At 45.6% G+C, this 10954-nt stretch overlaps 1 protein-coding gene across 2 annotated transcripts in view; it reads right to left on the bottom strand.

Moving 5' to 3' along the window:
• Nucleotides 1-488: 488 nt before the first annotated feature.
• Nucleotides 489-10954, bottom strand: part of LOC112246559 (sodium/potassium-transporting ATPase subunit alpha-3-like) — a 24334-nt gene continuing 13868 nt past the window's right edge. For both annotated transcript variants that reach the window (XM_042312852.1, XM_042312859.1), the window contains exons 5-22: nucleotides 10782-10954; nucleotides 10303-10416; nucleotides 9758-9892; nucleotides 9538-9655; nucleotides 8867-9135; nucleotides 8441-8639; nucleotides 6885-7129; nucleotides 6532-6724; nucleotides 5835-6147; nucleotides 5501-5651; nucleotides 4879-5047; nucleotides 4363-4517; nucleotides 4015-4138; nucleotides 3540-3685; nucleotides 3151-3281; nucleotides 2560-2661; nucleotides 1831-1922; nucleotides 489-1675 (exon numbers count right to left, since the gene is read on the bottom strand). The exon at nucleotides 10782-10954 is cut by the window's right edge and continues 31 nt beyond it. In XM_042312852.1, coding sequence (XP_042168786.1) covers nucleotides 1647-1675; nucleotides 1831-1922; nucleotides 2560-2661; nucleotides 3151-3281; nucleotides 3540-3685; nucleotides 4015-4138; nucleotides 4363-4517; nucleotides 4879-5047; nucleotides 5501-5651; nucleotides 5835-6147; nucleotides 6532-6724; nucleotides 6885-7129; nucleotides 8441-8639; nucleotides 8867-9135; nucleotides 9538-9655; nucleotides 9758-9892; nucleotides 10303-10416; nucleotides 10782-10954 — 2858 coding nt within the window. In that variant the 3' untranslated portion in view covers nucleotides 489-1646. The remainder of the gene's footprint in view (nucleotides 1676-1830; nucleotides 1923-2559; nucleotides 2662-3150; nucleotides 3282-3539; nucleotides 3686-4014; nucleotides 4139-4362; nucleotides 4518-4878; nucleotides 5048-5500; nucleotides 5652-5834; nucleotides 6148-6531; nucleotides 6725-6884; nucleotides 7130-8440; nucleotides 8640-8866; nucleotides 9136-9537; nucleotides 9656-9757; nucleotides 9893-10302; nucleotides 10417-10781) is intronic.

Raw genomic sequence — 10954 nt, 5'->3', positions numbered from 1 at the left:
CAGATATTTCATTGCGTATATACAACCCCAAATGTTGTCCAGGTGAAGACAAAAAAGATGCATTACTGATCGGTTTTATCCTACACGATCTCATAAATTCAGGCCTACATTTAGCATTTAAGCCATGTAGTATCAGACTGACATGAGAGAAGAGGGAGAAAGAAATCCGAAAGTCAGTGTAGCGAGTCGAAGGCAGGGAATGATAAAGACACACAGACATTGCTAGGTTGTATTAAATGGTCTAGATGTTTTATTGGTGTTGGTTTCGTTTTCTTTCACACACATGTTCTACGACTGTTTGTTTTTTTTGTCCTCTGTAGTCTCAACCCCCTATACAGCCCTCTGAGTAAGACCCAGCCTGAAATGGCTGTTCCTCTGCGGGTCTCCAATACAGACATTCACACAGAACTTAATACCTGGACTGGGTCTCCTAGATTGGACCGGACTCCAGGAACATGGAAGTGGTAGTAGGAATATGGACGCCATAGTTTCTGTCTCACATGTTTTAATAATAAAACACAACCTTGTCGCTTTTTTTTTGTGTGTGTTGTTGTTACATTTTTGCATCGGCTTTCTGAAAACCTGGACGAAAAAAAGATTGGAAACCATACAAAACAAGGAAACAGAGTGATCTTTCCTCTTTCCCCATAAGCACGCTCAACAATGCCGCCGATGTTCTTTTTCACTGAATGTGTATCTTGAGATGTTTTTATTAACATATTTTTATTTCTTTAAATCGGTATAGAATTATATAGTTTTCCTAGAACACACAGAAAGATTGAGTTGTATTTTCCAACTGGGGGTGTACTGTAGTATTTCAACAAGGACAATGGTTCACACAGTGCACACATACAGACAAACAGGGAGTAGAGGGGAGAGGAGGGTGTGAGAGACAGAAAGGGAAGGGGGACTGGGGACGCCATGGCGGGGTGTGCTTTGTTATGCCTAAATGAGGGAAAGCAGCTCTCACACACCCCCCCCTCCCATTATATAAATAAAAAAACAAGTAAAACCAATGAACCCCCACCCCATATTATAAAAACAACAACAACAACACTGTTGAAGAAAAAGGAAACGGTCGGAGTGAGAAAGACATCCGCTCTTCCTCCTGCAGACAGGAGAGGGCGAGAGGGGACGGCTCGATTGGTGTCAGCTGTGGGATCTCGCTTGTGATCCGTAGATCTGTGTGTGACCGGAGGACGAGCAAAGGGTCGCAGGAGAAGGAAGAGAGGGAGGAACAGAGGTGTAGAGATAGAGGGGGGAAAGAAGGGGAAGGGAGGAAGGAGTGGTATGGCCCTTTTTTTTTTTGCCAAGCGTAGAAACTCCCTTTAGATCATAGCTCGTTCAAATCTACATACACAATATGCAGCTGCCGTTTGGTAGATATATTGGTTTATGTACACAGCAGTGAGAGAACACATGCAAAGAGTATCATAGGAGATGGAGATGGGGGGGGTTGATGTAGGAAGTCATAAAGGTGCTTTGCTGTTTTTAATCTTTGGGGCAGTTGTGATGAAAATTGCTTGAAGCGGTTGTTGTCTTTTACGGGGTGGGGCATCTGAAGACATGTCTTGCCAGGGATGGAATGAAAGGGGGGAGAAACAAATGGAAAATGTAGGGGTATGAGTAAAGACGGTATCCATCACTCAATAGTATGTCTCCCTTTCCACCCAACCTGTAGGAGGAGAGGGTAGGGGAAGAGAAAAGAGAGGCTTTAGAGAGTTTTCTTGTTTTAGTGTCAATTAAAGATTTGTGTGTGAAGTTACAAATGCAAATCTCATGTCAGGATTCGGGCCTAAATGTTATACAGAGAAAGAGACAGCCATTTACCTCCTGGGTTCCTACGGATGAGCAGTTTTCGGATCTCATCATACACAAAGATGAGGACACTGTAGGGGACCGCACAGAACCACCAGCTGGGCCTGGAGAGAGGGGGGGGGGCAGAGGTTAATAAACACACAGCATGGCAGATAGGTCAATAGTTGTCAGTGTAGGTGTATGTACAGTATGTTTGTATGTCTATGTCTATCTGTTTGGTTTGTGTAGGTGTATGTCTATCTGTTTGGTTTGTGTAGGTGCATGTCTATGTCTATCTGTTTGTGTAGGTGTATGTGTGTTTGTGTAGATGTATGTCTATGTCTATCTGTTTGTGTAGTGTCTATCTGTTTGTGTAGGTGTATGTCTGTTTGTGTAGATGTATGTCTATGTCTATCTGTTTGTGTAGGTAAATGTCTATGTCTATCTGTTTGTGTAGGTGTATGTCTGTTTGTGTAGATGTATGCCTATGTCTATCTGTTTGTGTAGATGTATGTATGTCTGTTTGTGTAGATGTATGTCTTTGTCTATCTGTTTGTGTAGATGTATGTCTTTGTCTATCTGTTTGTGTAGATGTATGTCTATGTCTATCTGTTTGTGTAGATGTATGTCTATGTCTATCTGTTTGTGTAGATGTATGTCTATGTCTATCTGTTTGTGTAGATGTATGTATGTCTGTTTGTGTAGATGTATATCTATGTCTATCTGTTTGTGTAGGTGTATTTCTGGGTTTACTCCACTCACTTTAGGGGGAACATCCTGAGTGCCACGTCCATGCCTGGGGTGTAGGATAGGAAGGCAGCCAGAGCTGTCTCCTCAAACAGGCCAAAGATCAGGATCTTGTTCCTATGAGGAGAGTAGTGCAGAGGAGAGACATGAGAATGAGAATAAATATAAGAGGGTGAGAGAGACTAATATACATAGAGACCAAGCATACTGTATATTAACAAATGTAGAAACAGACAGACAGACAGACAGACAGACAGACAGACAGACAGACAGACAGACAGACAGACAGACAGACAGACAGACAGACAGACAGACAGACAGACAGACAGACAGACAGACAGACAGACAGACAGACAGACAGACAGACAGACAGACAGACAGACAGACAGACAGACAGACAGACAGAGACAGACAGACAGGAAAAGAGACACAGAAACAAGACAGGCTGACAGACAGAGACAGGCTGACAGGCAAACAGATACAGAAACAGACAGGCAGGCAGACAGGCAGACAGACAGACAGAAAAAGAGAGACAGAAACAGACAGGCAGACTGACACAGGAAAAGAGAGACAGAAACATACAGGCAGACAGGCAGACAGACTCACTTCATGCCCTGCTGGAAGACAGAGTTCCGCCTGGTCTTGCAGACAATGACATCAGCCCACTGTACCACCACGATACTGACGAAGAAGGCTGTGTGACACGTGAACTCCACGATCTTCCTCTGTTCATATGTCTACACACACAGAGAGAGGAGAAAGGGAGTGAGACACAGTATTTGAATCATAGAATGAAATAGAACAATAGAATGGACATTGGCATCCCGGCAGTGTGACTAAAAGGACAGCAATCTTGGTCAGGGAATATTTATTTATAGAATCTGATCAACTATGGTGAAATAGTGTAAACAATGAATTTGCATATGTACTTGTAATATACTGTATGGCTATATTTTGAATACTTATTTTGGCTCAGAATTGTAGCGTGTACCTACCCATTGCTGGCCATAGCTGTCTTCCAGGTCGTTGCAAGCGCGGTCATCCCAGTTGAGCCTGATACCCACAAGAATTGAGGGTAGGAATCCATTCTCAGCCAAGATCACAAAGTAGGAGAAGAAGCCTCCCAGAGCCTGGATCATACCTTCACACACAGACATAGACACAAAGCGTTAACACATGATCACTCTGGAAATGATGTTACCGGATCCCACAAGGAGAAGCCATTGACTTGTCATATAGACTTGTGAACTATAATCCACTAGCCATAGATGTATGATCTATAAGCATCGATGCACTCAGTCTGTCAGATTCTACAACAGGGTGGTAGAAGACTAATCTCACGACTAATGCTCAAGGACTTCATGGGGAAGTATTGATCATTGATCTGGCTGTGGGCTATGATTACATGTCCAGTTACATATGCACTGTCTTTATGGCCCCAACCAGGTAGAGGAGCTAATGGGGACCCACCGATTTGTCCGTAGGCGATGCTGATGAGCCTCTCGTTCACAAGCTTGTCCCTGGTGGGGTTCCTGGGCTGACGCTTCATGATGTCACTCTCGGCTGCCTCATAGGCCAGGGAGATGGCGGGCACCTGGGGGAGGGGGGTCACAGGTCACAGATGTGAGTTTGTATGAGAAACAAATATTTCACATTGATGTATATTTGATTGATTGCTCCATTGTGAGATAGGGCATATCGAGGTTACATGTGACATTATTTTCAACAATGCACAATTTCGTATTTTGTGTGTGTTTGTGTGTGTGTGTGTTGGTCCCGCGTGTGTGTGTTATGTGTGTGTGTGTGTGTGTGCCTTACCATGTCAGTTCCCAGGTCGATACAGAGGATGGTGATGGTACCCAGGGGTAGGGGGATGTTGACGATGATGAAGAGGAGGAAGGGTGTGATCTCAGGTATGTTACTGGTCAGGGTATATGCAATGGACTTCTTCAGGTTATCAAAGATCAGACGACCTGCAGGGAGACAGGAGGACACACACAGAGGTCACACACTGAACTCTGACCTCTAACATCAGTAGAATTGAGCAAAGGTCACTCAAGGTTGGATCAGGGTCTGCCCTTATTCATAAAGTGTCTCAGAGTAGGAGGGCTGATCTTGAATCAGGCCCCTCTTGTCCATGTGATCTTATTCACTAAAAAGTCCAAACTGATTGGAGATCAGCACCTACTCTGTGACGCTTAAAACATACAGGCTCATATTACCAGTCCCTCCCATCTTCTCCTTTTCTGCCCTCTTTTACCTTTCTTCCACTTCTCCCTCTCACACGCCCTTCTACTCTTTCCATCTATTCTCCTTTCTCTCCCTATTTCTCACCCTCTTCTACTCCGGTGACGATGGAGGCAAAGTTGTCGTCCAGCAGGATCATGTCAGCGGCCTGCTTGGATACGTCAGAGCCAGAGATTCCCATGGCAACGCCGATGTCAGCCTTCTTCAGGGCAGGAGAGTCGTTCACACCGTCACCTGTCACAGCCACGATGGCACCCTGAGAGGGACAGAAGAGTTAGCCTGTGTTCTAAATGGCACCCTATTCCCTTCATAGCGCACTTTAGTAGTGCTTTTGAGCATGGCCTATAGAAAGTCACTACTGTACCAAAACTAGGGGGAAGTGATGGGGTCAATTCCCTGTTCAATTCAATCAATTCATTTTCAAATGCATGAATAAATCTCAACAATCTCCCCAAACTGAAAACGGAATGAACCCCAATCTTGTTCCCAGACTTATATTAGTGTAGTCGTGGAAAGCAAGTTCACTTTTGTTGATCGGGTGATGGATTCAGGTGGTGTGTGTGTGTGTGTGTGTGTGTGTGTGTGTGTGTGTGTGTGTGTGTGTGTGTGTGTGTGTGTGTGTGTGTGTGTGTGTGTGTGTGTGTGTGTGTGTGTGTGTGTGTGTGTGTGTGTGTGTGTGTGTGTGTGTGTGTGTGTGTGTGTGTCTCACCAGTCGCTGGCAGCCCTCTACGATGATGAGTTTCTGCTGTGGGGAGGTCCTGGCAAAGACAATCTCAGTGTGGTTTCTGAGGATGTCATCCATTTGATCCTGAGACAATTCCTTCAGGTCTGTACCATGGATCACACAAGCCTTGGCATCCCTGGAGACACACACACACATCAAAATAGTTAGCTTGGATCCACAGAGACATGGCGAAAGTGACAAGAGAGGGAACATTAATGAGCACAATGAATTAGCAGAACGGGATCCCGTGTGGTCTCACCGTCATTGTGAAATTATGTATTGTGCTGGTGGGTGTGTGTGTGTGTCTTATGTTTCTCACCTTGGGTTGACCTGGCTGACGGGGATATTGAGGCGAGAGGCGATGTCCTCCACTGTCTCGTTGCCCTCAGAGATGATGCCCACGCCCTTAGCGATGGCCTTGGCAGTGATTGGATGATCACCTGTCACCATGATGACTTTGATGCCAGCCGAACGACATTTGCCCACAGCGTCGGGCACAGCGGCACGGGGAGGGTCAATCATGGACATGAGGCCCACGAAGCACAGGCTCTCTGTGGTGAAGTTAACGTCATCACAGTCGAAGGCAAAGCCCTTGGGGTACTGGTCCTCAGGCATTAGCAGGTGGCAGAAACCTGGGGAGTAACAGGAGGGGTTAGCTTGATTTACTTGTTCTACTCATCCTCTACTAAATCAGTCAATCCTTCAGCTCACATTTTTGATTCACTATTGGATAAGGTACATTTGACCCATTCTCCTAGAACCAACATCTTGACCTTCCATCCTTTCCTCCTCCTCCAGACTCTTTCTCTCTGCCCCCCCTCCCCTCCCTCTAACAACCCGTCCCACTCCTCTTATGCGTTCTGCAAGGTCCATTTCTCTCTCTTCCTTCTTCTCAACCTTCCCTCCACATTTCTCTCTCAACCCCTCCCCACCTCCTTTCACTCTCCGTCTCACCGAGTACTCTCTCTCCCACCCTCTCTCTCACCGAGTACTCTCTCTCCCACCCTCTCTCTCACCGAGTACTCTCTCTCCCAGTCCTCCCAGCTCCATGTAGGCGTTCTGGAAGGATTCCTTCATCTCCTCGTCCATGGGCTGCTCCTTGCCCTGGATGATGATGGTGGTGCAGCGGTCCAGGATCCTCTCTGGGGCTCCCTTCATCACTAGCAGGTAGCGGTTGTCATTGGGATCCTCTGTCTCGTGAACTGACAGCTGTGGGGTTGGTTGAGGATGGACGGGAGTGAACGAGAGAAATAGGGGGGAAGAAAGGGGAGAAGTGAGATCGGACATGGTCACAGTGTTAGAAACCAATCCATTTGAGTGTTGTGTTTGTGCGTGTGTGTGTGTATGTACACATATGTGTGTTACGTACCTGGTACTTGTTGGTGGAGTTGAACGGGATCTCGGCCACCTTCTTGTTCTTCTCTCTTATTTGTTTGACAGAGCCACAGGACAGCTCGATACACTTGAGAAGGGCAGACTCGGATGCATCACCAGCGGTGTCCCTCTTCAGGATGGGCAGTTGGTCCTGGCCGGCTTTGAACACGGCACGGTTGCAGAGAGCTGCGACGCGAGCCAGGGCAGCCCATGAGGCTGAGGTCTTGTCAAAGGAGGCACCTGGAGAGAGAGGTGGCCGATTTGAGATGATAAAACAATATCTATTCCTAACCTGTAATTAAACTGTACTTGTCTGTAGGTTATAGAACTACTTAACACTAACTCTAACACTAACACTAACACTAACTCTAACACTAACTCTAACATTAACTCTAACTTTAACTCTAACTCTAACATTAACTCTAACTCTAACTCTAACACTAACTCTAACTCTAACTCTAACACTGACTCTAACTCTAACTCTAACTCTAACATGAACACTAACTCTAACATTAACTCTAACTCTAACATTAACTCTAACTCTAACACTAATTCTAACATTAACTCTAACATGAACTCTAACACTAACTCTAACACTAACATTAACTCTAACACTAACACTAACTCTAACTCTAACACTAACACTAACACTAACATTAACTCTAACATGAACTCTAACACTAACTCTAACACTAACATTAACTCTAACTCTAACATTAACTCTAACTCTAACACTAACACTAACTCTAACACTAACATTAACTCTAACATTAACTCTAACTCTAACACTAACACTAACATTAACTCTAACATGAACTCTAACACTAACTCTAACACTAACATTAACTCTAACACTAACACTAACTCTAACTCTAACACTAACTCTAACACTAACTCTAACATTAACTCTAACATTAACTCTTACACTAACTCTAACACTAACATTAACTCTAACATTAACTCTAACACTAACTCTAACACTAACTCTACCATTAACTCTAACATTAACTCTTACACTAACTCTAACACTAACATTAACTCTAACATTAACTCTAACATTAACTCTAACACTAACTCTACCATTAACTCTAACATTAACTCTAACACTAACTCTAACACTAACTCTAACACTAACTCTAACATTAACTCTACCATTAACTCTAACACTAACTCTAACACTAACTCTAACACTAACTCTTACACTAACTCTAACATTAACTCTAACACTAACTCTTACACTAACTCTTACACTAACTCTAACACTAACTCTAACATTAACTCTAACATTAACTCTTACACTAACTCTAACACTCTTACATTAACTCCAACCCAAACTCTAAAGGCTAGCGCACATCACACTGAATGTGGATCTAGCATTCGCCAGCCAATATTTCAGTGCGCCAACATTTTTTCATGCAGTTCTACATGTAAAATCGCTGCGCACTTGGTTCACAGATTACACTCAGAGGTGTAATCTGTGCTCTCGGCCAGAAAACGCTACTGGTGTGTCTGAGCCCAAACTCTACCATTATATCTAACATCTCCTCTTACCAGACTGGTCCTCTGTGGTGTCAGCCTCGTGGATCTGGTTGTCGAACCACATGTGGGCCACGGTCATCCTGTTCTGGGTCAGGGTGCCTGTCTTGTCGGAGCAGATGGTGGAGGTGGAGCCTAGGGTCTCCACAGCTTCCAGATTCTTGACCAGGCAGTTCTTCTTTGCCATACGCTTGGCAGTCAGAGTCAGACACACCTACAGCACAGAGACAGGGGAAAGACAGGGGTTATCCAGGAGCCAGAACGAAGGAGGGTACTAGTACCAATAAACTAGAACTGCACTGATATAATACATGATATTTAGCAGATGACTCACAGCCATGAGTGCATAGATTGTACATATGGGTGGTCCCGGGAATTGAACCCACAGGTATGAGGTTCAATAGAGATAGGATTCACAGAGAAACGGCCAGGGCCACTCACAGTGACAGTAGCCAGCAAGCCCTCGGGGACATTGGCCACAATGATGCCGATGAGGAAGATGACGGCCTCCAGCCAGGTGTAGCCCAGGCAGACGGCCAGGATGAAGAAGGTGATGCCCAGGAACACGGCCACGCCTGTGATCAGGTGGATGAAGTGCTCGATCTCTTTGGCGATGGGGGTCTTGCCCGACTCCAGACCGGAGGTGAGAGTGGCGATACGGCCCATAACGGTACGGTCGCCGGTACACACCACGATGCCACGCGCCGTACCTGAGAGCGAGAGAGCGAGAGAGAGCGAGAGAGCGAGAGAGAGAGAGAGAGCGAGAGAGAGAGAGGGCATATATTCATTCAGGAAAAAAAGAGAGGTTGAAATGAGAGAAGAGAGGTAAAAGTGGGAACTCTTGAATGCTTATGTAGGTAACTTCTGCGTCAACAGCAGCTCTATGGTATAATATTACGTTTGAATCAGCTCAGTTGAACCAGTCAAAAGCCTAGCAAGCCTTAGTGCTGCTGGGGTGCAGCATCCAATACTGCAGTAGGACCCTGCTGACTGAATTTGGTAGGTCAAGTCTGACACGCAGGAATAGAGAAAAGAGGATAGGAGAATTGTCAGGGACAGAACAGCTGATGTGTCTGTCTGCTTGTCTGTGAGTTAGCAGTTTCTATAGTTACCTTCAACGCAGTTGGTAGAGAAGAAAGCGACATTGCGGGTCTCCAGGGGGTTGTCATGGGTACAGTCAGGTGACCTGCTCTGGGGTTCTGATTCGCCAGTCAGGGAGGAGTTATCCACCTATAGGAGAAGGACAAAACCCAGAAGGACAAAAAATGTTAAGTAAAATGTGTAGCTGTGTGAGTGTGTGTTATCTGAACTGTGCGTGTGTGTGATTGGTACCTTGCAGCCATGAGCAGAGACGACTCTGAGGTCGGCGGGGATCCTGTCTCCTCCCTTCACCTCCACCAGGTCTCCTGCCACCACCTCCTCAGCGTTGATCGTCATCTTCTCGCCTTCACGGATCACCAAGGCTTGCTACAGGGAGAACACAGAGGGAGGGTTAGATAGCCCACGCACACACACACACACACACACACACACACACACACACACACACACACACACACACAAGATACTGTTTGTTTTGTTGAGCGTGTGGATTGCAAAGAAAGCTTGGAAAGGTGTGTGTATGTGTTCAGTGTGTGTGAGTACAGTACCAGTCAAAAGTTTGGACACACCTACTCATTCAAGGGTTTTTCTTTATTTTTACTATTTTCAACATTGTAGAATAATAGTCAACACTATAAAATAACACATATGGAATCATTTAGGAACTGAAAAAGTGTTTAACAAATCAAAATATATTTTATATTTTATATTCTTCAAAGTAGCCACCCTTTGCCTTGATGACAGCTTTGCACACTCTTGGCATGTCGTGTGTTTACCTGGGGCACCATGTTCTTGAAGGACTCCATGATTTTGGAGCTCTTGGCCTCCTGGAAGTAGGAGAAACAACCGGTGACCACGACGACTACAGAGAGCACGATACCGAGGTACAACTGAGGAGAGAGAGAGAGAGAGAGAGAGGAAATCCCACTGTTACACTGTGTACATTGCAGGTCAATGCATAGCAGGAGTATTTAGCTTCAAACTGAACACAGACCAACACGGTAATAGTCACTAGACTAGATGATCATGCAAAAACAGAAAAAAGTGTCAATGACCAAGTACATTAGCCATGTGGGTGTATGTTAGAATTAAGGTTGGGGACTGGCGCTGCTGGCAGTGTGTGTGAGGTTTGGTCAACTTAGGTATGTGTGATTTGGCTGTGTGTGGCTCTAACGGTCCCTTATTCTGTGGCTGTGTTAACGTTTAGTGTTTGGGTGCATGTGTGTGCGTAAGGGTGTGCTTGTGGGTGACTCACGTTGTCTCCTGCCGGCTCGTCCTCCGTGGCGGCCTGGATGGCGTAGGCCAGGAAACAAAGGATGGCGCCGGTCCACAGCAGGATGGAGAAGCCACCGAATAGCTGGCGACAGAACTTGATCCACTCGGGGGTGGTCGGGGGAGGGGTGAGGCAATTGGGACCATCCCTGATCA

Source organism: Oncorhynchus tshawytscha, linkage group LG03 (genome assembly GCF_018296145.1).
Source record: "Oncorhynchus tshawytscha isolate Ot180627B linkage group LG03, Otsh_v2.0, whole genome shotgun sequence".
Lineage (NCBI taxonomy): Eukaryota > Metazoa > Chordata > Actinopteri > Salmoniformes > Salmonidae > Oncorhynchus > Oncorhynchus tshawytscha.
This window is presented reverse-complemented; position numbering and strand designations above follow the sequence as displayed.